This window comes from Anomaloglossus baeobatrachus, chromosome 11, assembly GCF_048569485.1.
Source record: "Anomaloglossus baeobatrachus isolate aAnoBae1 chromosome 11, aAnoBae1.hap1, whole genome shotgun sequence".
In the NCBI taxonomy this organism is placed as follows: Eukaryota; Metazoa; Chordata; class Amphibia; order Anura; family Aromobatidae; genus Anomaloglossus; species Anomaloglossus baeobatrachus.
Genome location: NC_134363.1, coordinates 134,646,419 through 134,673,286, shown reverse-complemented (window position 1 = coordinate 134,673,286; position 26,868 = coordinate 134,646,419). Strand labels below are relative to the sequence as shown.

At 45.9% G+C, this 26,868-nt stretch overlaps 1 protein-coding gene across 1 annotated transcript in view; it reads right to left on the bottom strand.

Moving 5' to 3' along the window:
- The window catches only part of NPHP4 (nephrocystin 4), a 355,418-nt gene that overhangs the window by 233,984 nt on the left and 94,566 nt on the right, over positions 1 to 26,868 (bottom strand). The window contains exons 8-9 of the mRNA XM_075328429.1: positions 26,064 to 26,239; positions 24,066 to 24,192 (exon numbers count right to left, since the gene is read on the bottom strand). Of these exons, the coding sequence (XP_075184544.1) occupies positions 24,066 to 24,192; positions 26,064 to 26,239 (303 nt within the window). The remainder of the gene's footprint in view (positions 1 to 24,065; positions 24,193 to 26,063; positions 26,240 to 26,868) is intronic.

The following is a 26,868-nucleotide window of genomic DNA, read 5'->3' as shown; positions in this document are numbered from 1 at the left end:
CTCATGAAGCCAGCTCAGTTCTGGAAAAGTATTCTATGGACAGATGAGACAAAGATCAACCTGTACCAGAATGATGGGAAGAAAAAAGTTTGGAGAAGAAAGGGAACGGCACATGATCCAAGGCACACCACATCCTCTGTAAAACATGGTGGAGGCAACGTGATGGCATGGGCATGCATGGCTTTCAATGGCACTGGGTCACTTGTGTTTATTGATGACATAACAGCAGACAAGAGTAGCCGGATGAATTCTGAAGTGTACCGGGATATACTTTCAGCCCAGATTCAGCCAAATGCCGCAAAGTTGATCGGACGGCGCTTCATAGTACAGATGGACAATGACCCCAAGCATACAGCCAAAGCTACCCAGGAGTTCATGAGTGCAAAAAAGTGGAACATTCTGCAATGGCCAAGTCAATCACCAGATCTTAACCCAATTGAGCATGCATTTCACTTGCTCAAATCCAGACTTAAGACGGAAAGACCCACAAACAAGCAAGACCTGAAGGCTGCGGCTGTAAAGGCCTGGCAAAGCATTAAGAAGGAGGAAACCCAGCGTTTGGTGATGTCCATGGGTTCCAGACTTAAGGCAGTGATTGCCTCCAAAGGATTCGCAACAAAATATTGAAAATAAAAATATTTTGTTTGGGTTTGGTTTATTTGTCCAATTACTTTTGACCTCCTAAAATGTGGAGTGTTTGTAAAGAAATGTGTACAATTCCTACAATTTCTATCAGATATTTTTGTTCAAACCTTCAAATTAAACGTTACAATCTGCACTTGAATTCTGTTGTAGAGGTTTCATTTCAAAGCCAATGTGGTGGCATGCAGAGCCCAACTCGCCAAAATTGTGTCACTGTCCAAATATTTCTGGACCTAACTGTAGATATATTGAGATATATATATATATATATATATATATATATATATATATATATATATATATATAGATAGATAGATAGATAGATAGATATAGATATATAAAGTTGTTTCGTAAAGTTCAGTAAAACTTGTACTTTATTCATTGAAATCCCTGGTGTTTGTATGCATGAACCCAGTAAGTGATCCTACTAGTGATTGACAGTCTTTGCTGTATGACTGTGCCTGCAGAGATAGCTGTCAGTCGCTAGTAGGACCGCCCACTGGACCCAAACATACAAACACCAGGGAGTTCAATTAATAAGATGCAAGTTATACTGACTCTTTTCCAAAACTCTTAATGTCACAATGACTATGGGATAGCGGGGAACTGGGGGTCCCCAGCTGTAGCTCTAGCTGAGGGACCCTATGCTATCCCTAATCTCAGGGATACTCCTAATGGTGGAGATACCTGAGTCCCCTTCCTGGCCCTGCTCCTAACCAGTTTTAATCTGATTCCCCCTTGCTCTCTCCCCAGCGAGAGATGGGACAGAAGTGTGTAGAAACCCACAGATAAAGACAGACAAGTAAAAAACAAAACTCTGTACATGGCACGCGCACACATAAAGGTAAAGACAATAAGAGATTCAGGAGGAGAAACAAGAGCAGGAAGGAAGCTACAAAACAATAGGGGTACTCTCCACAAATGCTCAAAGCAATAAGCACAACTTAAGCATAACTTTCACCAGAGAGTCTGGAATACTACACCTCACAGACCAACAGAATAAACTATAGCTGCCATGGGTAGAAGGTTTCCACCAGCATAAATAGGGGGGGACAGATATTATAGGGCTTCCTACAACATTTGATTAAAGGAGCAAACAGGCTAGCAGATTAGCTCTTGCTAGCTTGCCTATGAATCAACACACAGCAGGTAAATGCCCGAGTCTGCCTGTGTTGATCGCAGACACCAGAGAAACCATCAGGCGGAGTGTCAGCATCTGCTGTCTGAACAGAGCCCAATGCTGCCATGATAGTTGGCGAAATTTGTGCAAACTCCGTGTGACAGATATATAATTCTGTTCAGCTTCTCCTTCTCTATACCGTGCTGTCCACAAATCAGATTGAAAGTACAACGTGACAGGTTCTCTTGTTCAACCTGGATGCAAGCTGGCCCTGGTAGAGCAGGAGGTAGCAGGCACATGCTGCAGAGGTAGTACCAGGAGACTCAACAGGAATCAAGTAATGGTGACCAAGTGACCATACCTGAAAAGGGCGAGGAAGAAACTGGGGAGGTGGAGACCAGCAGCAGACAGGGGACAAGCATTGAGAAATCAGAAGACACTGTTTCACGGCAGCACTAGGGGTGTGGGTTTGAATTAGGCAAAAAAATAATCTGCACAGATCCCCATCCCTCCATTATTGGTAGAGTTGCTCTGGTTCTTTGATTTGCTTCTTCACTCCAAAAATATACTTTTAGGTAAAGTTGCGAGTACCGAGCACCCAAGCATGGTAGTGCCCGCTCATCACTAGTAACGAGTACCGAGCACCCGAGCATGGTAGTGCCCGCTCATCACTAGTAACGAGTACCGAGCACCCGAGCATGGTAGTGCCCGCTCATCACTAGTTACCAGTACTGAGCACCCGAGCATGGTAGTGCTCACTCATCGCTAGTTATGAGTACCAAGCACCCGAGCATGGTAGTGCCTGCTCATCACTAGTTACGAGTACAGAGCACCTGAGCATGGTAGTGCCCGCTCATCACTAGTTACGAGTATCGAGCATCTGAGCATGGTAGTGCTCGCTTATCACTAGTTACGAGTACCGAGCACTCGGGCATGGTAGTGTCCGCTCCTCACTAGTTACAAGGATCGAGCACCCGAGCATGGTAGCTCCCGCTCATCACTAGTTAGGAGTACCAAGCACCCAAGCATGGTAGTGCCCGCTCATCACTAGTTACGAGTATCGAGCATCCGAGCATGGTAGTGCTCACTCATCACTAGTTATGAGAACAGAGCACTCGAGCATGGTAGTGCCCACTCATCACTAATTACAAGTACCGAGCGCCCGAGCATGGTAGTGCTCGCTTATCACTAGTTACGAGTGTCGAGCACTTGGGCATGGTAGTGTCCGCTCATCACTAGTTACGAGTACTGAGCACCCGAGCATGGTAGTGCTCGCTTATCACTAGTTAAGAGTATCAAGCACCCGAGCAAGGTAGTGTCCACTCATCACCAGTTACGAGAACAGAGCACCCGAGCATGGTAGTGTTAGCTTATCACTAGTTACGAGTACTGAGCACCCGAGCATGGTAGTGTCCGCTTATCACTAGTTACGAGTACTGAGCACCCGAGCATGGTAGTGCCCGCTCATCACTAGTTACGAGTACTGAGCACCCGAGCATGGTAGTGTCCGCTTATCACTAGTTACGAGTACTGAGCACCCGAGCATGGTAGTGCCCGCTCATCACTAGTTACGAGTACTGAGCACCCGAGCATGGTAGTGCCCGCTCATCACTAGTTACGAGTACAGAGCACCCGAGCATGGTAGTGCTCACTCATCACTAGTTACAAGTACAGAGCACCCGAGCATGGTAGTGTCCGCTCATCACTAGTTACGAGTATTGAGCACCCGAGCATGGTAGTGCCCGCTCATCACTAGTTACGAGTACTGAGCACCCCAGCATGGTAGTGTCCGCTCATCACTAGTTACAAGTACAGAGCACCCGAGCATGGTAGTGCCCACTCATCACCAGATAAGAGTATCGAGCACCCGGGCATGGTAGTGCCCGCTCCTCACTAATTACGAGTACCAAGCACCCGAGCATGGTAGTGTCCACTCATCACCAGATACGAGTATCGAGCACCCGAGCATGGTAGTGCCCGCTCCTCACTAATTACGAGTATCAAGCACCCGAGCATGGTAGTGTCCACTCATCACCAGATACGAGTATCGAGCACCCGAGCATGGTAGTGCCCGCTCCTCACTAATTACGAGTACCAAGCACCCGAGCATGGTAGTGTCCACTCATCACCAGATACGAGTATCGAGCACCCGGGCATGGTAGTGCCCGCTCCTCACTAATTACGAGTACCAAGCACCCGAGCATGGTAGTGTCCGCTCATCACTAGTTACGAGTATCGAGCACCCGGGCATGGTAGTGCTCACTCATCACTAGTTACTTGTACCAAGCACACGAGCATGGTAGTGCTCACTCATCACTAGTTACGAGTATTGAGCACCCGGGCATGGTAGTGCTCACTCATCACTAGTTATGAGTACTGAGCACCTGAGCATGGTAGTGCTCGCTCATCACTAGTTAGTAGTACCGAGCACCTGAGCATGGTAGTGCCCGCTCATCACTAGTTACGAGTACTGAGCACCCTAGCATGGTAGTGCCCACTCATCACTAGTTACGAGTACTGAGCACCTGAGCATGGTAGTGCCCGCTCATCACTAGTTACGAGTACTGAGCACCCGAGCATGGTAGTGCCCGCTCATCACTAGTTCCGAGTACTGAGCACCTGAGCATGGTAGTGCTCGCTCATCACTAGTTACGAGTACTGAGCACCCGAGCATGGTAGTGCCCGCTCATCACTAGTTACGAGTACTGAGCACCCGAGCATGGTAGTGCCCGCTCATCACTAGTTACGAGTACTGAGCACCTGAGCATGGTAGTGCTCGCTCATGACTAGTTACGAGTACTGAGCACCCGAGCATGGTAGTGCCCGCTCATCACTAGTTACGAGTACTGAGCACCCGAGCATGGTAGTGCCCGCTCATCACTAGTTACGAGTACTGAGCACCTGAGCATGGTAGTGCTCGCTCATCACCAGATACGAGTATCGAGCACCCGGGCATGGTAGTGCCCGCTCCTCACTAATTACGAGTACCAAGCACCCGAGCATGGTAGTGTCCGCTCATCACTAGTTACGAGTATCGAGCACCCGGGCATGGTAGTGCTCACTCATCACTAGTTACTTGTACCAAGCACACGAGCATGGTAGTGCTCACTCATCACTAGTTACGAGTATTGAGCACCCGGGCATGGTAGTGCTCACTCATCACTAGTTATGAGTACTGAGCACCTGAGCATGGTAGTGCTCGCTCATCACTAGTTAGTAGTACCGAGCACCTGAGCATGGTAGTGCTCGCTCATCACTAGTTACGAGTACTGAGCACCCGAGCATGGTAGTGCCCGCTCATCACTAGTTACGAGTACTGAGCACCCTAGCATGGTAGTGCCCACTCATCACTAGTTACGAGTACTGAGCACCTGAGCATGGTAGTGCCCGCTCATCACTAGTTACGAGTACTGAGCACCCGAGCATGGTAGTGTCCACTCATCACCAGATACGAGTATCGAGCACCCGAGCATGGTAGTGCCCGCTCCTCACTAATTACGAGTACCAAGCACCCGAGCATGGTAGTGTCCACTCATCACCAGATACGAGTATCGAGCACCCGGGCATGGTAGTGCCCGCTCCTCACTAATTACGAGTATCAAGCACCCGAGCATGGTAGTGTCCGCTCATCACTAGTTACGAGTATCGAGCACCCGGGCATGGTAGTGCTCACTCATCACTAGTTACTTGTACCAAGCACACGAGCATGGTAGTGCTCACTCATCACTAGTTACGAGTATTGAGCACCCGGGCATGGTAGTGCTCACTCATCACTAGTTATGAGTACTGAGCACCTGAGCATGGTAGTGCTCGCTCATCACTAGTTAGTAGTACCGAGCACCTGAGCATGGTAGTGCTCGCTCATCACTAGTTACGAGTACTGAGCACCCGAGCATGGTAGTGCCCGCTCATCACTAGTTACGAGTACTGAGCACCCTAGCATGGTAGTGCCCACTCATCACTAGTTACGAGTACTGAGCACCTGAGCATGGTAGTGCCCGCTCATCACTAGTTACGAGTACTGAGCACCCGAGCATGGTAGTGTCCACTCATCACCAGATACGAGTATCGAGCACCCGAGCATGGTAGTGCCCGCTCCTCACTAATTACGAGTACCAAGCACCCGAGCATGGTAGTGTCCACTCATCACCAGATACGAGTATCGAGCACCCGGGCATGGTAGTGCCCGCTCCTCACTAATTACGAGTATCAAGCACCCGAGCATGGTAGTGTCCGCTCATCACTAGTTACGAGTATCGAGCACCCGGGCATGGTAGTGCTCACTCATCACTAGTTACTTGTACCAAGCACACGAGCATGGTAGTGCTCACTCATCACTAGTTACGAGTATTGAGCACCCGGGCATGGTAGTGCTCACTCATCACTAGTTATGAGTACTGAGCACCTGAGCATGGTAGTGCTCGCTCATCACTAGTTAGTAGTACCGAGCACCTGAGCATGGTAGTGCTCGCTCATCACTAGTTACGAGTACTGAGCACCCGAGCATGGTAGTGCCCGCTCATCACTAGTTACGAGTACTGAGCACCCTAGCATGGTAGTGCCCACTCATCACTAGTTACGAGTACTGAGCACCTGAGCATGGTAGTGCCCGCTCATCACTAGTTACGAGTACTGAGCACCCGAGCATGGTAGTGCCCGCTCATCACTAGTTCCGAGTACTGAGCACCTGAGCATGGTAGTGCTCGCTCATCACTAGTTACGAGTACTGAGCACCCAAGCATGGTAGTGCCCGCTCATCACTAGTTACGAGTACTGAGCACCCGAGCATGGTAGTGCCCGCTCATCACTAGTTACGAGTACTGAGCACCTGAGCATGGTAGTGCTCGCTCATCACTAGTTACGAGTACTGAGCACCCGAGCATGGTAGTGCCCGCTCATCACTAGTTACGAGTACTGAGCACCCGAGCATGGTAGTGCCCGCTCATCACTAGTTACGAGTACTGAGCACCTGAGCATGGTAGTGCTCGCTCATCACTAGTTACGAGTACTGAGCACCCGAGCATGGTAGTGCTCACTCATCACTAGTTACGAGTACTGAGCACCCGAGCATGGTAGTGCCCGCTCATCACTAGTTACGAGTACTGAGCACCTGAGCATGGTAGTGCTCGCTCATCACTAGTTACGAGTACTGAGCACCCGAGCATGGTAGTGCTCACTCATCACTAGTTACGAGTACTGAGCACCTGAGCATGGTAGTGCTCGCTCATCACTAGTTACGAGTACTGAGCACCCGAGCATGGTAGTGCCCGCTCATCACTAGTTACGAGTACTGAGCACCTGAGCATGGTAGTACCCGCTCATCACTAGTTACGAGTACTGAGCACCCGAGCATGGTAGTGCTCACTCATCACTAATACTGACCATTGTCATATCTTGAATTACTGTGCTCAAATAAGAGCTGCCTGTACACTGCAGCCATGTTCACACAGTGTTATTTCTGGCTCTCATTGCTCCTGTGTGTAGTACAGTACTGATTGAAGCCAACGATGAAAGACAGCAATGGCACTATATGTACATGTCTGCAGGGTACATGCGGAGGTGCAAAACCACTGATTGTCATATCATGATTGACAGCGCTGAACTCCATCAGCTTCTCTGCACCTCCACGCAGACACTGCAGCCACACTCTTATTGGGTCTTTACCGCCTCTCATCATTGGCTCCTGTCTGCATCCGCCACTCGGTGCATTACTGCAGACAGGAGCCAAAGATGAGAGTCATCAATAAGACTATGTGAGGGCGACTGCATTTACCGAGTGGAGGTGAAGAGACACTGATTGTCATGTATTGATTGACAGCACTGCATTCAAGTAGAGGTTGCCAGCTCTCATCGCTGGCTCCTGTCTATGGCAGCCGCTCAGTACTGTAGACAGGAGCCAGCGATGAGAGTCAGCAATGACACTATGTGAGAGGCCGCAAAGTTCAGGGAGAAATATCAGTCACGATGGCACAGTGCTGATTATGCAAATTTAGGGGGTGTAATGGTGCATTGAACCCTTTGGAAACGCCAAGTGTGCACCGAAGCCCCCTCAACTGCATACGTTATAAATTGCTTTCTATGCAAATTACACTACAAATCGCTACACTGTAGGCATGACTTTTTACGGCCAAATCTCCTACACACCTGTATAAGTAGCTTAGTTACTGTTTTAAGTATAACAGATACCCTTTAAGTGGATATACAATATTTATTGGGTGTGCATAGTGCTATGGGACTGAAAGGTGGACATTCATAGAGGGATAAGGTTAATCCGGCAGAGGTTGCTAGATCTTGTGTGCCAGATAATCTGTGCCTAAAGGGTGCTTTACACGCTGCGACATCGCTAACGATATATCAGCGGGCTCACGTCGTTAGTGACGCACATCTGGCGCCGTTAGCGACATCGCAGCGTGTGACAGCTAGGAGCGACGATCAACAATCGCAAAAACGTCAAAAATCATTGATCGTTGACACGTCGCTCCTTTTCATAATATCGGTGGTGGGGCATGCCGCTGGTTGTTCGTCGTTCCTCCGGCATCACACATCACTATGTGTGACACCGCAGGAACGACGAACATCTCCTTACCTGCGGCCGCCGGCAATGCAGAAGGAAGGAGGTGGGCGGGATATTCCAGCCGCTCATCTCCGCCCCTCCTCTGCTATTGGGCGGCCGTTTTGTGACGTCGCTGTGACGCTGAACGCACCTCCCCCTGAAGGAGGGATTGTTCGGCAGCAACAGCGTCGTCGCAGAACAGGTATGTGCGATCACCACATGTCGCCCAAACGACGAGGGCGGGTGCTATCGCTCGCAACATTGCTAGCAATCGCTAGCGATGTCACAGCGTGTAAAGCACCCTAAAGTCTCACGGGTGACAGACAGTCCTGTGGTGTTCGGCGGGAGAAGGTCCCTGCATTTGGCTGCACAAACTGCTCCTTGATATTCCATTCCTTCTTCTGTGGTCAGAATGAAGTTCTATGTATTCTCTTTGTTAGGGTTTACTCTTTGCCTTTTAGGACCCTGCAGATATCTTTACTTTTCAGCTGCTAATCATTATCCCCTCCCTGTGTCTTTTTATACCTGCATTACTCCTTGGTTTGTCGCTGGTGACTTTTCTATATGGTCCAGATGCAGATATTTGGAGAGACGTTATTTGCTTGCTTTCCCCTGTGTTTTCCTTAGGGTTGACTAGTGCTCATCCCGCCCGATCATTACCTAGGGCCCAGTTCAGGGTCAGCTAGGGTCTAGGTATCCTGCTCGGTGCATGGGTGCGGAACCTATTTTGAGATGTCAGGGGAGCCAAGCGCTAGTGAAAGGTTTTATCAGAGGTCACCATCTCCCCTTTCATAAACACAGGGTTCCCCCTCTTTCCTCCCCTTCTTTTCCGCTATTGGCTTGGTATTTCCTCATACCTAGCTTGACACTATGGTGGGGTATAAATCCAGTGCAATCAATGTCAGAATACAAAATAAGATAATGCTTATTAATGTGTACAAATACATCAGCAGTTTGCATTGGATTATTCAGAGAAAGGACTATGTGACCCAAAATTGTTATGCTAAATTGTAAAGAAATCTTAAAAGCCCATCCTAATGTTTAAGTAGACCCATAATTATCTTCAACCAGAATCATCTTCTAAGTTTCCGCTCCGTAGCAGTGGCTGTCAGGCTGAATGTACATAACACTGAATCACATCAGTCTGGAAGATTCATGGGACCATTCAATAATTTATATGACATTTCCAACCCAGAAAGAAACCTTACAAATTAATAGGCTGACAGATGTCTAATGAGATCGCAGCGGTTCACAAAAATAGCTCTTATGTTTCCATAATACATCTCTTATATAATGAATATTTATATAGGTGACATTGCCTCCAGCATGTCAGACTGGTCGGAGTATCGGTGCGAGCTCTCGTGCAAGCGCTTCATGTTAACTCCTCCACCGCTAAATCAGAGGAGAAGGTAAATTCTCATGGGGGTACCAGGAAAACAACCAAATGTTGTAGACGCTTAGCAAAAAGTGTTACACTGTAAAGGCCCCGTCATACGCTACGATATATCGTGCGATATGTCGTCGGGGTCAAGGAATTTGTGTCGCACATCCGGCATCGTTAGAGATATCGTAGCGTGTTACACCTCCGAACAACTGTGAACGAGCAAAAATACTCACCTTATCGTTGCTCGTTGACACGCCGTTCATTTTCAAAATGACGTTCCTCCTTCTGCGCACCGGTTGTTCATCGTTCCCGAGGCAGCACACGTCGCTCCGTGTGATACCCCGGGAGCAACGAACTGCAGCTTACCTGCGTCCTCCGGCAATGCAGAAGGAAGGAATTGGGCGGGATGTTACGCCCCGCTCATCTCCGCCCCTCTGCTTCTATTGGGCGGCCGCTGTGTGACGTCGCTGTGACGCCGAACGTCCCTCCCCCTTCAGGAAGAGGATGTTCACCGCCCACAGCGACGTCGTTAGGGAGGTAAGTGCGTGTAACGGGGGTTAACGACTTTGTGCGCCACGGGCAACAAATTGCCCGTGACGCACAAACGACGGGGGTGGGTGCGATCGCTCATGCGATCACACGACATATCGGTGCGTGTGACGGCGCCTTACAGTGAGTGAGCACCAGTATAATACAGGACACAGTGGTCACTGCACACCTCCATCCCAACAATACACACTTTAGGGAATATTTGCACAAGTTCCAACCCATCAAATGCTTTTTAACTCAGTCAATCTCGCAACAAGCAGGACGATTGGGAGATATGATCATATGGTATGGATTTTACTTATGGATTTGTTCCGGTTAAAATCCGCATAAAACTTGTCACGGGGTATGTAATGACAGAACAGGGACTCCTAGGCTGGCCCTCAGATTTGAGACCCTGCGCTATACCTTATCTCTATCTCAAAGGTAGGCTTAATGGTAGCCAGGTCTGAGCCCCTAGCATGACCCTAATTCCTGTCCGAGGTCTGATCTTACTCCTCCCCCCCAGGGAGCGGGCCGGAAACTCAGTAACAATACCCCACAGAAAAGACACAGACAAGGGAGAACAAAAACTATTTTACACACTGCACTCAAACACAAAGATATTACTATATGTATATGGGGAATAAAAAAAAGGGGAGGAAATATATGCACTACAGGGAAACAACCACACCACGTAAAATAACAACTACGGATCAACATGGACTATATAACTATAAAGACCAGGAATGCTGGAGCAAAGCTGAAGCTATCTTCAGCGATCTCCTAACACATTCCCCAGCCTTAAATAGGAAGAGACCAGCTGTGGATGGCAATCAGCAGCCTGGCTCTCAGAAGAGCTGCAAACTGCTCCAAAAAAGTATTAACTCCTGCACGGCTGAGAGCAGTGAAAACAACTCCGCCGACTCCCAGAAGAGCTGAGCATTTAAGAGAAACCAGGTTGCCTGTCGGACGTTGCAATGTGAACAGGGTTTGACGCAGCTGCTGTAATCCGCGAGTGCGGATCCAGACAGCGCATAACAGAACTACAAAACAAGTAGATGAGATTTTACAAACGTTTTGCAGAAATTGAGATTTGAAGAGGATTTTTAAAATCTGCCGTCACATGTAATTCTCTTTGCAAATTTTTCAATTTTCAATGCATAGGAGTAAAATCTGCAGCAAAATACGGATGTAATGCATGGAGATTTCAAGGTGGATATGGCAGATATGTGCTGGAAAAATCTCATGTTTAAACCTACCCTAAAATTACAATCGAGATAGAGAGGATGGGATCTGCAGTTCAAGAGGACATTAGATCCAAAAATACAAATTGTACAGCATAAGCAGTCTCATTGTCCTGTCTGACCTTAAATAGTCATTTTCACATGATACATTCTCTGTAAATCAGGTTATATGGTGTTTTTGAAAACCTTTTGACATATTTTATCATATCATGATCTGCGTTAAAAAAATAAATATATATATATATATATATATATATATATATATATATATATATATATATATATATATATATATATATATACACATACATACACATATATATATCCACAGTGCCTTGCGAAATTATTCGGCCCTTTGAATTTTTCAACCTTTTCCCACATTTCAGGCTTCAAACATAAAGATAAAAATTTGAAATTCACGGTGAAGAATCAACAATAAGTGGGACACAGTTGTGAAGTTGAACGAAATTTATTGTTTATTTTATATTTTTGTAAAAAGTAAAAAACTGAAAATTGGGGAGTGCAATATTATTCATCCCCTTTAAGGTAATACTTTGTAGCGCCACCTTTTGCTGCGATTACAGCTGCAGTCGCTTGGGGTATGTGTCTATCCAGTCGCTTGGGGTATGTCTATCAGTTTTGCACATCGAGAGACTGAAATTCTTGCCCATTCTTCCTTTGTAAACAGCTGGAGCTGAGTGAGGTTGGATGGAGGCGTTTGTGAACAGCAGTTTTCAGCTCTTTCCACAGATTCTCGATTGCGTTCAGGTCTGGACTGAGACTTGGCCGTTCTAACACCTAGATCAGTGATGGCGAACCTATGGCACGCGTGCCAGACAGGGCACGCAGAGCCCTTTTTGCTGGCGCTGTCGCCACACTGCGCCACTTTGCACTATCGGTGTGATCGCGCCGACAGTGCAAAGTGGTGTTGGAGCAGAAGAGACATCTCTCCTCCTTCTGACACGCCTCCTCTCCTGAGCTGCAGGCCTGTTGCCTAGGAGATGGAGGAGCGTCAGTAGGCGGCGCCGGGGTCTTGTGGCTGCGCGGGAACTGAACTAACTGAGGACGCAGCGATGGAGCTGGTGCTTAAGGTGAGTTTTTTTATTTTTTTTGTTTTTAAGCTGTGTGTGGCTGTGCCAAGGTGTGGGGGACAGAGCCAGCATGGGGAAAACATGGGGAGCACGGGGGAAACATACAGAGCACGGGGCAAACATACAGAGCACGGGGCAAACATACAGAGCACGGGGCAAACATACAGAGCATGGGGCAAACATGGGAGCACGGGGCAAACATGGGAGCACGGGGCAAACATGGGAGCACGGGGGAAACATGGGAGCACGGGGGAAACGGAGCACGGGGCAAACATACAGAGCACGGGGGAAACATACAGAGCACGGGGCAAACATACAGAGCACGGGGCAAACATACAGAGCACGGGGCAAACATACAGAGCATGGGACAAACAAACAAAGCACGGGGCAAACAAACAGAGCACGGGGCAAACATACAGAGCACGGGGCAAGCAAACAGCGCGGGGCAAACAGCACGGGGCAAACAGAGCACGGGGCAAACAGAGCGCGGGGCAAACAAACAGAGCGCGGGGCAAGCAAACAGAGCGCGGGGCAAGCAAACAGAGCGCGGGGCAAGCAAACAGAGAGCGGGGCAAGCAAACAGAGCGTGGGGCAAGCAGAGTGCGGGGCAAGAAAACAGAGCACGGGGCATACATGGCTGCAAGGATGGGGGAAACATGCAAAGATGGAGAGAAACATGCAAAGATGGGGGAAACATGCCTGCAAGGATGGGGGGAAACATGGCTGCAAGGATGGGGGAAACATGACTGCAAGGATGGGGGGAAACATGCCAGGATGGGGTACATTTAGCAGGAAGGGGAACATGTCAGTAAGGGGTACATTTACCAGGATGGGGGATACATTTACCAGGATGGGGGGAAACATGAAAGGATGGAGGAAATATGCCAGGATGGGGGTACATGATCATGCCAGGATGAGGACAAATGCCAGGATGGGGGTACATTTACCAGGAAAGGGGACATTTACCAGGATAAGGGAACATGCCTGGATGGGGTACATTTACCAGGATGGGGTCATTTAACAGAATGGGGGAACATGCCAGGATGGGATACATTTACAATGATGGGGTACATTTACCAGGAATGGGGTACATTTACCAGAGTGGAGGACATTTACCAGGAATGGGGTACATGCCGGGATGGAGGAACATTTACCAGGATGGGGAATATGCCGGGATGGAGTACATTTACCAGGACGGGGCCATGATACGGACAAATATACCAGAATGTAGGAAATATATATCAGGATGGGTGACATGTTTACCAGGAAGTGGCCAGGAAGGGGGACAGAACTACACAATGAAAGGGGAGGGGAGCAACTCGTACGTCTTTATGGGATTTCAGGATGTTCAGACTTTGAAATGTAGATGTGGATTACAGGGTGACATCTGATTGCATTCCAGTCTAAAATCTCTGTCAAATATGCTGCAATTTTTTCCATAGAGATCAATCCAACTGCTGTGTCTGGAAAGGGCTCAGCTCCAATGTGTGGTAAGCATGCATGAGCGTGATGCCCCCTGCTGAGGAGAAGACAGCAAAGGTAAGGTTACAATCAATTATTTACATAATAGGATTGGTTGGCACTTCGGAAAAAAAATGGGTTTAGGGCTACAGTTTGGGCACTCGGCCTGTAAAAGGTTCGCCATGACTGACCTAGATACATTTATTTGTGAACCATTCCATTGTAGATTTTGCTTTATGTTTGGGGTCATTGTCTTGTTGGAAGACAAATCTCCGTCCCAGTCTCAGGTCTTTTGCAGACTAGAACAGGTTTTCTTCACGAATGGTCCTGTATTTGGCTCCATGCATCTGCCCATCAATTTTAACCATCTTCCTTGTCTCTGCTGAAGAAAAGCAGGCCCACACCATGATGCTGCCACCACCATGTTTGACAGTGGGGATGGTGTGTTCAGGGTGATGAGCTGTGTTGCTTTTACGCCAAACATATCGTTTGGCATTGTGCCCAAAAAGTTTGATTTTGGTTTCATCTGACCAAAGAACCTTCTTCCCCATGTTTGGTGTCTCCCAGGTGGCTTGTGGCAAACTTTAAACAACACGTTTTATAGATATCTTTGAGAAATGGCTTTCTTCTTGCCACTCTTCCATAAAGGCCAGATTTGTGCAGTGTACGACTGATTGTTGTCCAATGGACAGACTCTCCCACCTCCGCTGTAGATCTCTGCAGTTCATCCAGAGTGATCATGGGCCTCTTGGCTGCATCTCTGATCAGTCTTCACCTTGTCTGAGATAAAATTTTGAATGGACGGTCGGGTCTTGATTGATTTGCAGTGGTATGATACTCCTTCCATTTCAATATGATCACTTGCACAGTGCTTCTTGGGATGTTTAAAGTTTGGAAATCTTTTTGCAACCAAATCTGGCTTTAAACTTCTCCACAACAGTATCACGGACCTGCCTGTTGTGTTCATTGGTCTTCATAATGCTCCTTGTGCTTTACACAGAACACTGAGACTATCACAGAGCAGGTGCATTTATACGGAGACTTGATTACACACAGGGGCTTATATTTATCATCATCAGTCATTTAGGACAACATTGGATCATTCAGAGATCCTCAATGAAGTTCTGGAATGAGTTTGCTGCACTGAAAGTAAAGGGGATGAATAATATTGCACGCCCCAATTTTCAGATATTTATTTTTTACAGAATTTTAAAATAAGCAATAAATATCATTCACCCTCACAAAGAGAGAGAGATAGTGAGAGAATCATCGGAAATGTCCTGAGGGGAGATATGTATCATCGCGGTTGATAGCCTCAGTGATGTAAGCACAGAAGCAGGCTCCATCATGGTCAATACTGAGAGAGTTAATAGGGCATGTCAGGGTTGGGTTTACGAGCAGTCACAGAGGTGGGTGGGAATGACTGCTCACATATCCCCACCTCGGGGCATGGTACAAGAGGTAAAATGGAGACCATTAGTCGCACTCTGGTGTCTGTGTGTGGAGGTGTGCAGACCTCCAGTGGTGTTGTTCTTAATAAGAGCTGGACATCATCGGAGCAGGTGGCCCCACAGCTATATGAATGTGTTATTCTCAGTTTATATCCATGTTCGAGATGAAAGCTGCTTTGAGCTTATTTTACTGAACGGTTTATGAGGACTGAATAAACCAGCCGGACATTTAAAAGGTCTCCCTGTCAGTTTTTGACCTGAATGATTAACGTCTGAACTTTTTTGACTGCGGGTACTTTTTTTTTTATAGGGGAAAAAAAACCATATTCAAGATAAATGTCCAACAATTGGTGTTCTATTAACTCCAGCCAAGTTCTAACACTGGTCATTCCTAATTAAGAAAGAAAGCACAGAAAGCCGGCGCTTAAACCCTCAAGAAGCATTATGTGGTCAGTGTATTACCCTGGACAAAGCGCACAATGACTGGGCCTTTTTTCTATGTGAGTAATTAGCCTACGAAATTCCAAAATCCTCAGGATCTTTCGCAGGTCACATGGAGTCTCCTAGTACTTACACCGCACTCGACATCAATGAAAGGATCCCCATGGACTGTCTGCATTATGCACTTCTGCACAGACACATCCAGTTCTCACGGGTAAGGGGGGGTTATTTGTTACAAAACCAAACGGAAAATGAAATATCCCTCTTCTTGGTGCCATGTTGGACATTGTTTCGCATCTCCCAGGATTCCGATGCAGTTTCGACAGCCTTTGGCTCAGCAGGAATCGACCCTCTAAGGGCGTCTGGTCAGTGAGGTTCACTCTCTAGTTTCCGAAAAAGTCGCCTATAAAGACAGAAGAAGGGGCAAGATCTGGCAAAGGCTAAGGAAACATAAAGGGGGGGGGGGTTCTTCAATCAATTACACTCAAGCCAGGGACTGATAGGAATCTAAATTTAAAGAGACGTGTAATTACATGTTAGCTGGTGTGGTTGGTCAAGCCCCTCACCGGCCGTTCGAGGTAGTCACAGGAACAATTCACATTGAAATTGTCAACTGGTTTATTGAACTTCATAATCCAGGAAAACAAAACAGGAAAAGCCTTTCTGGCACAAAGAAAAATAGTAGAGGATAAACACCGTCCATATAATTGCGGCTTCCTCCTGCTAAACTTCTGGGTTCCACTCTGCTCAATCAGAGCATCACGATGGAGCTCTGCTACCTCCAAACACAGAACTCACAGTGATTCCAGAGGCCTTACTTTTACCTCCTAGACCACACCTTGAGGTGAAGATATGGTGAACAGCTATCCCACACATCTCTTTAGCTGTTCACAAAATCCCAGACCTGTTAATAGCCATTTAACTCTCTCAGTACCTAACATACTAGAGAACACACCTGGGTTTACATCACTGAGGCTAATAATCTCAGTGATACATACCTCCCCTCTTGTATTTTACCAGTGATCCCCTTCCAATGGGATTTTACCAAGTTCAAGTATGTAAAGAGACACCACACACAGGAACAGCACAGTGATGGAATCAAATAAATTTTAACTCTTTACTGGCACATCTATAATCATAAGTCTTGATTATAAACAAGACAGCAGGGATATAGTGATGTGATGAATAATATTACATGCATAATATTTTGGAAATATTATACATTATACACAAAAGATAATGGGATTCCTGCCACCATGATACACAACTAACAAGCTGATCAATGCCAAAAACTCCTCAGAGACAGTTCAAACTAACGCCCATACCGATGTCTCTGCGCTGTTCTGCCCTCTTGCCCCGGCGGGGATGTCGGTTCTTTCACCTGTACGGCCATCCTGCAGTGGCTAGCCCATCCCCGTTCCATGCTGCTGTCTCCCAGAGCCTGTGTACACCTTATAGGCTTCCTTGTACTGCACAAAGGGTGCGTACGCGGCCACGCTCCTTTTCTTTAAGGGCCAGTGCATCCTGATCCAGAAGTGCCTCTGACGTCACTTGAGAGGTTTCAGGTATTTAAGGCACCTTCCCCTTAAGGGAGGTGCCTGGGCAACAAGTTTCCTATGTTGCTAGCTCTCAGGTCATATTGTGCTGCTGCTGTCATTGTGCTGGGTTCTGCTGCTGACACTTATCTATATTTCAGTGCTGTGCCAATTTGCTCTCCTGCTGCTGCGACCACCCACGCCAACCAGCTACCCCGATACCCATCACTGCAAGTATCCACGCCGGTCGCTGCTCCATCCATCCATCTCAGACGGAATCCACGACTCCGCCTGCTATTGCTGTCATTACTACCACTGTACTGTGTCCGTTGCACCAGCTGCCGGAGTATGGCAGATACCCTGGGCTAATCTCTGCGAGCTGCTTACCAGCGGGTCTACTTGCTGCCACCTCAGGTGGCAATAGTGAAGACTCGGCGGCCAGTCCAGTTCACTCCCCCAGGCAAGTGAACAGTACCTTCCATCCAGTGGACCAATACAGTGCTCGCCCCGCTAGCATAAAGCCCGCTTTACACGCTGCAATGTATCTTACGATGTGTCGGCGGGGTCACGTCGTAAGTGATGCACATCCGGCATCGTAAGGTACATTGCAGTGTGTGACAGGTACGTGCGATTGCGAATGAACGGTAAAACGTTCATCACACGCACATCGTTCATTTCTCTAGAATTGAACGTCAGGTTGTTCATCGTACACGGGGCAGCACACATCGCAGTGTGTGACACCCCGGGAAACATGAACAGATCTTACCTGCGTCCCGTGGCTCCCGGCCAGCAATGCGGAAGGAAGGAGGTGGGCGGGGATGTTTACGTCCCACTCATCTCCGCCCCTCCGCTTCTATTGATCGTCTGCCGCGTGACGTCATGTGACGCCGAACGTCCCTCCCACTCCAGGAAGTGGACGTTCGCCGCCCACAGCGAGGTCGTATGGAAGGTAAGTACGTGTGACGGGGGTTAATCGTTTGTGCGGCACATTCAACAAATTGAACGTGCCGCACATACGATGGGGGCGGTTACGATCGCATATGATATTGTATGCTGGATCGTCAGGTGTAAAGCAGGCTTAACACAAACCAGGATAAAGTTGACAAAGTGATAAACTTCCACGGATTCAGTTCATAACATCCCCATTAAAGAGCTGATTTTGCTGCGTGAAGACTCGTCTGTAAAGATATTTTTTAAGGGTAGTATTACATGGTGGTGAAGAGTGGCTCATAGAGGAAGGTACTTAGTGGTGGAGCCACCTCCAAGTCCTCAATGTCAACTATTAGAGAATGCAGTCAGAGGTTGTCTTCATGAGAAAAGTTCTCAGCACATTCATAACCGGTTATACTCTGTATGTAACAGCCCATGGGGGTACATTACACAAATTGTAATAAAACCATAATACGGCACAGAACACGAACAAACACATTCAACGATATGTAGGTTTGTGGCGGGGTTGCACTGTCAAGTACAATAAGTCTAATATAGGAGAACATGCAGTGTTCACACTTAAAGGAATGACCAAAAACAATTTGTAAATTCATGCAAAGTGTTACTATTTTAGCACAAGATGGCACAGAAACTTTGTGACTGATATTTAGTATGAGGCACAGAAACTTGGTGGTTACTACTCAGTATGAGGCACAGAAACTTGGTGGTTACTACTCAGTAACTACTCTCCAGCGCTTTGTTTTCATCCATTACCGGTGGCTTCTTGAAGTATGTTTGAGGTCATTGTCCTGCTGGAGGACCCATGACCTTGGACGCAAACTCAGCTTTTTGACACTGCGCACTACACTGCAACCCAAAATCCTTTGGTATTCTACAGATTTCATGATGTCTTGCACACAGGGAAGGCACCCAGTGCCAGAGGTAGCAAAACAACCCCAAAACATCTTTGAATCTCCACCATATCTGACTGTAGGTACTGTGTTCTTTTCTTTGTAGGCCTTATTTCATTTTCGGTAAACAGTAGCATGATGCGCTTTACCAAAAAGCTCTATCTTGGTCTCATCTGTCCACAAGACGCTTTCCCAGTAGGATTTTGGCTTAATCGCATACATTTTGACAATCATCAGTCTAGCTTTTTTCATGCTCTGTGTCAGCAGTAGGGTCCTCCTGGGTCTCCTCCATAGCATTTCATTCAATTCAAATGTCAATGGATAGTTTGCACTGACACTGATGCACCCTGAGCCTGAAGGACAGCTTGAATTTCTCTGAAGCTTGATTGTGGTGACTTATCAATTATCCAAACTATCCTGCGTTGCAACCTTTCATCAATTTTTCTCTGCATCCAAGTCCAGGGAGATTAGCTACACTGCCATGGGTTGTAAACCTTTTGATTTTGCTGCACATTGTGAACAAAGGAACAACAAGATCTCAGGAGATGGACTTGAGAACCAAAATTGTTGAAAAAATAGCAACAATCTAAATCCTCAGATAATTCTCTTCTCTTTCTCTTCTCCATACTTATTGTTGCACACACAAACACACAGTGCAAAGATGAAGTCAACTTCTCCCCATTTTATCTGGTTTTACGTGGGATTTTTATATTGCCCACACCTGTTACATGCTTCAGGTGAGTTTGAACGAGCATCACATGCTTGAAAAAATGTTGTTTACCTACAATTTTAGAAAGGTGCCAACAATTTTGTCAAGCCCAATTCTGAGGTTTTGTGTGAAATTATGTCCAATTTGCTTTGTTTCCCCATACCAAGCTCTGTGGTACATTGATAGTGAGTTTTCAATCACAGCTGGGGGTGTCACACATCTTTGCACTTTTCTACTAGGAGTTTCTACTCATGTAATAATAAGGGTCCTGCTGCTTAACGAAACATAACAAATAAACAAAAGACAGGATTGTGACAAGACATGCTTGAACTTTCAGTGTTAATCCTTGCAGCATGCTTGCTTCAGCTTACATAGAAAAAACCTGCTGACACATTCCCTAAAAAAGTATAGCCATTCTTGAGATACTAACACTTTTCTTTTCTTTTAGGCCTCTTTCACATGTCCGTGAAAAACCACGCACGTTTTTCACGGACGTGTCAAAGGTGCATTTTGCCCTCCGTGAGCCGTGTTTATGGTTCACGTGTGTTCTCCGTGTGTTATCTGTGATAACACACGGAGAACGGAACTTTCTACTCACCTGTCCCTGGCTTCGCTGTCCGTGGTGCTGATCTTCGGTCCCCGGTCCTGCCGACTCCCCGCTGCTGCTGCTGCTTCCAGCCACAGTGAAGTGAATATTCAATGAGCATAATGAGCGGCGGTCGGAAGCAAGTGACAGCAGCGGCAGAGACTGCAGGGCTGGAGAAGGTGAGTAAAGTTTTGTTATTTTTTCTCGCAGACACATGTCTTTTCTCCGGTGCGTGTCACACGGAACACATTTGTGTGGTCCGTTTGTGTTACGTGTGACCCATTTGCGTTCCGTGTGACACCCGTGATGCCGGAGAAAATGGGGACATGTCTACGTGTGGAGCACACGGGCACACGTATGCTCCACACGTACACACGGTTCATGGCAGAATACGCACGTGAACGCAGACCCATTGATTTTAATGGGTCTACGTGTGCCCGTGTCTCCGCTATGTGAGAAAACTGACCATACACGTACCGGAGACACGGACGTGTGAAAGAGGCCTTAGCTTGTTGGCTGGTGACCGACCACCTCTGCTGTTTAGCTGTGGTGGCCAAACATGCACAGTGCTCACAAGCTCATTTCTATTAAGCTTGTAAGCACTGCTATGAAGCTGGTTGGGCTTGCGTCAGCGCACTTATCTTCTAATCCCAGTCAGCTTCAGCTCAGTGCTTACAAGCTAGACAGCAGCGGTGGTCGGTCTCCAAGGTAAAGAGCTGTACACAAAAGAAAACTGATATCTCAAGAACGGATCCAAATTTTAATAACCTGAAAGTTGCAAAAGTGCTTGATTATTACAAACATTACTCAACAATATCCATCTACGAAAAATAGGATGGGGATATCCTTTTAAGGGGTCCACACACAGTTTATACACTAAAGCCCCCTGTAGTGGATGCCTCCATTATAGAGAATTGACTTGTTACCACTATTTCCTTCATATATTAATAGAAGAAGAAAAAAAAAAAAACCACGGTGTAAAGGGCGCTGCTCACAAAGGAGATAAATAGTGAAGATTTATTTGAGCTACAACGCGTTTCAGGGATACAATAAAACAATAATAATTTCCCCCTTCCTCAGGTAGCATAAAGATAAAAGTGTAGCAGACACATATATATATACAATGAAAGGATAAGATAATGCACAGACCCTTCCTTAGTGTTGGTCCCAATTAAGAATTGATTACCCCATATGTAATTAACCCTCAGATCTCCAAAAAACAATCTGGGGTGTCAGTGTTATTATGGGATGAATCATTGGGGTCGGGGGTTATATTAATTCAATTAGAATAAATGTGCATAAGAGTTATGACATAAAAATTAAAATAAGATTAAGAATGATGTTGGTATTTCCCAGTTATTAATATTATCTAGAGCTATACCCTGGGAGTGTAAATTATATTTTGAAAGAACCAGGAAATAGCAAACTGCAAAGTAATAAAATATATATAGTATAAGTACATACAGGAAATGTATGGATAATTAGAGATGAATCAATCCTAAAAAAGTTGTTGATTTTTATTTTTTTTTTTTTTTAATATAAAATTGTGTGATGAACCTTTGATGTGAATGAAGATAAATTACTGATATAAATTATGAAGAACCATATAGATTTACATAAATATTACATAGAAATTACATATAAAAACAGATTAAATTAGTTGGACTAGATTATGGTTGAGCTCTCGATTGGTAAGAATTATAGGGCTAAAAAATTGCAGTGAAATTATTCAGTGATATATAAAATCATGGGAACCTTAATTGGCACCTCAATCAATAATATTAAAAGTCTATAAAAATATTAGCAAATAATGATTCCCAAGGCCAATTATCAATCAATGTTTAAATAGATGTCCATAGGGGTTATTATATAAAACTGATCTCAAATCCTTGATTATTTACTACTTTCTGTTAATATTTTATTGAATTGTTCCCACAAATTTACTTTAGTTAGTGATGGGATACTTTACACATATCTACCCAGCCGGACGATCAATCTTTATTTTACCCGCTCTGTCATGATGTGCAAACCCTCAGGATGGAGTGTAGCCAATTTAAAAATCCAAAATGATTCACGTTCCACTAGTTTCCAATAACGTTCCCTCACATCTACAATTATTTGCTCAATAATAGTTGTTTTGAAAGTTTCTTTATCTTTATTATGCTCTAGTAAAAAATGTTTGGATAGACTATGGGTTAGGGTACCATGCCTGATGTTGAAACGATGGCCATTAAGTCTGTTATGAAGCATTTGTGTGGTTCGACCCACATACTGTAGGCCGCATGGACATTCCAGGAGATAAATAACAAAATTTGAATGGCAGTTCAAATGTTGTTGGATTGTATATTCTTCACCCGTGATGTTGGATTTAAAGGACCGTTTACCTTGTGTCAAAGATTTGCAACATAAACATCTCAATTGGCCACAGCCAAAATTACCGGCTGGTTTTACAATACCTGGTTGTTTATCCTTGAATGAAACTTTACTAGGCCAGTTATTGCTGGGGGCTATTATATTTTTAGGCATCTGCTTCTTCTAAAGATAACCCGTGGGACTGCGGGTAACACTCCTGTCAAGATCCTGTCACTCCTCACAATGTGCCAATGTTTATTAATCAATTCCTTGATTTGTTTATAGGAATCACTAAATGTGGTAACTAAACAGCTGCCAAATTCCGTGTTAGTGCCATCCCCCTGAATAGCCAGAAGTCTTTTTTCCTCAATATTTGTCAAGCACTTGTCCTGATCCAATAATAGACTTTTATGAAAAGCATCGGACAGAATTTTTTTGGGATAACCTTTGCTTATGAACCTGGTTTTTAGTATTCTGGCTTCATCTTTGAAAGAATCTATACTCGTGCAGTTTTTTCTGACACGCCAATATTGCCCGTAGGGTATGTTCCTGATCCACTTGGGAAGGTGGCTACTACCAAACTCCAAGTAACTGTTCACATCCACCTTTTTAAAGAAGGTGGGGGTTTCAATGGAGGCTTCACTATTGAATTTAATGTTCAGATCCAGGAACTGAATGGATTCGCTGGACATGGTTGTCGTGAATGTTAGTCCCCAGTCATTATTATTCAAGGAATTGATGAACATTTTAGCAGTACTATCAGAGCCTGACCAGATGAAGAACAGGTCATCTATAAATCTGCGGTATAGGATTATATGACCTTTGGCTAAGGGGGACTGGGTAATGAACGAGGATTCGAAACGCCCCATGTGGATGCTACCTGAGGAAGGGGAAATTATTATTGCTTTATTGTATCCCTGAAACGCGTTGTTGCTCAAATAAATCTTCACTATTTATCTCCTATCTCCTTTGTGAGCAGCGCCCTTTACACCGTGGTTTTTTTTTTTTTCTTCTTCTTTGAATACTTCATATATTAATATACTCTTAATATAATCCTGTTATTAAGATATTGCAAATAGTAAAGAAACAGTTTAAATGATTGGAAGCTGTGTAAGATCTCGCAGTACCTTGCTGCTGACTCCACTGGGTAAGCAGAAGACATATTCCAGATGAAAGACTATGGAGCATCCAGGGTCACCGACCATCTCCGGAAGACGGATGCGGCTCCTTAACACCAGGGCTTGAGTGGAGGAGCTGACAGGAGAACAAATGCTATTTTATGTCATTGTCTGAAGTCCACAGCTTTTCTAAGACAAGTATGATACAGTGATTTACGGATGTTTTTCTGTTGTGCTCGGGTGTTTTACATCCCCGGCGGAGACAGCACCACAGCTAATCTACGTCTTATAGCAAAGGCCAAAGGGATTTCAGTGTGTTATCCTTCATTTAAAGGAGAAAAACTGACGTTTTGGTGCATAAAAAGATTTTTATAGTCTGTTTTTTTTTTCCTTTTTAAATAATGCGCTCTATTACTCTGAGATGGATAGATAGATAGACGGATGGATAGAGCTATAGAGGGATGGATAGATAGATAGATAGATAGATAGATAGATAGCAAAAAGGCGCTGCACCGCTAGCTCTCCCCCCTGCAAGGACGCTGACTGACTCACCACTGCAGTCGGCCCGCACCATGCTGTCTGGCTTCCCCGCGGTCCTCCATGTGGGTGTCCCCTGCTTCCCCCTCCCAGGTTCTCTGGGAGTGCTCCTAGGGCGGGCGGGCATGTGCACCGCTGTTCTTCACTTAAAGGGCCAACGCGTCATTTCCTGGAAGTGCCTTGGGTAGTTTAGGCACTCTCCCACTAGGGGAGGTGCCTGACAAATGTTATTAGTTAGTGATTTTCTTCCCTAGCCAGCTAGTTGTCTGGTCCCCTTGTTCACTGTCCATTCCCTATCCAGTGTTTATTCCCATTTCCTTGCTGTGGTGGAACACTGTACCTATCTGTCCTGCCTGTGCTACCTGCCTCGGCCATCCCAGTTGTTCCTGTCTATACTAGTGACTGTACCTTTTTGTCCTGGATGTGATACCTGCCTCAGCCGTCCCGGTGGTGCCTGTCTACACTAGAGACTCTGCCTGTCTGCACCTATGTCTGCCCCTGCACTGTGGGTCTGCTGCCACAGTCTCAGACACTGCCCTGAGAGTGGCACCTGGCGTCTGCCTCACGGGGGCCGCTTAGTCAAGCCCCTCTAAGGGTAAGCCCGGGATCCACCTGTGGTCCAGTGGGTCCACACCTGCTCGCCGCTTTACCATCTCTAGCAGGGAGCATTACAGATAGATAGATAGATAGATAGATAGATAGATAGATAGATAGATAGATAGATAGATATAGATATGGATGGATGGATGGATAGAGGGATAGAATAGTCTGTCAGATTAATCAAGGTGTGGGGGTGTAATTTGACTGTAAACGGGATGATCAAATCAAAGAATCCCCTTAATGAAATTGCCCTTGTACAGATAACTGCCATCACCATAAAAGGTTAATCACAGAAGTGAATCCTGTACAAGAGAGGTCTGTTCCCCTTTAAGGGACTCTGTCACAAGGTGGTTTTTAATCTGACATCATATGGTAGAGACAGAGATCCTGATTCCATTGATGTGTCACTTACTGGACTGTTTGGTGTAGTTCTGATAAAATCACAGTTTTATCTGCAGCAGATTATCATCATTAGAGACTATTAAACCTGCTGTTATGTGGTCCTACATATTCATGAGCTCTGTATAACCTCAACCCTACCACTGATTGGCAGCTTTCTGCCTATGCACAGTGTACACAGAAAGCTAACAATCAGTGGTCGGGGCAAAGTTATACAGAGCTCAACATTCAGAGAACTGGTAGAACTGCAGCAGATAAAACATGGATTTTATCAAAACTGCAGCAAACTAAGTGACACATCGCTGGAATCTGGGTTTTTGCCCCTACATTATGCTGCTCTCAGATGGGGGATTAAAACCTGGTGGCAGATTCCCTTTAATGTATACTGCTACTTCTACAAGATGTGCTGGGGGAAGACGTCACACTGTACACACTGTACACACATGACTAAGATGTTAATTTCTTCCATACCTCTGGTTGTTGACCTGCTTCTTCTTCAGGCTTAGTGTGGACTGTGCTCTCGTCATCCTCGCTTCTGGAACCACAACTACAACCTGTGGCTGCTGCACAAACCCCCATCCATTATGTACACCGATGTGCAGCCGCCGCTCTTGGATTACTATAGAGGTCCCATCAATCGGGTGACCCTAAAGAAAAGTGAAGATATTCAGACATTGAACTTCCTTGTTTCCCTTGACTGTGGTCAAATTAAGACCCTATTAAATATAGTGAAGAGTAAAGCAAGGATCCTTCCAGACATCACAAGGACAGCTTATTAATCTCAATGAGACCCACATACGGTGTCATGTCCTCTACAGACAAGCTTCAGTTACCACTGTGGCTCGGTCAGTATCAATATAGTCAATGGCCCCGTCGGCACTTACAACCAAATCCCATTTTACGGGGGTTCAGACATCAGCCCTGACGGAGACACTGAACATGGGGGCAAACGCTATGTGAACATAGGGTAGGGGATCTTTTTTTATTCTAATATATGGCTGTTGTTTTGTGAAATCCGGTCATATATATGAATGATTTAAGAATGGCCTCTGTAACCATTCTTCCCCCTTAAACAAACTTATATGCTTATGAAGCTCTTTCAAAAACAAATCCAAAATTACCTTTACATAGCCAATCCGTTCCTCCGTTACCAAGAAATTAGCATTCAAATTAAAATGCAAAGGAGGCTGAAGAGCTATGGTAGATCTGAAGCCTTCGTCACTCCAGCTCTATTCCCCAACAGCGCCGCCTCTTCCTGCTTGACTGACAGCCTCTA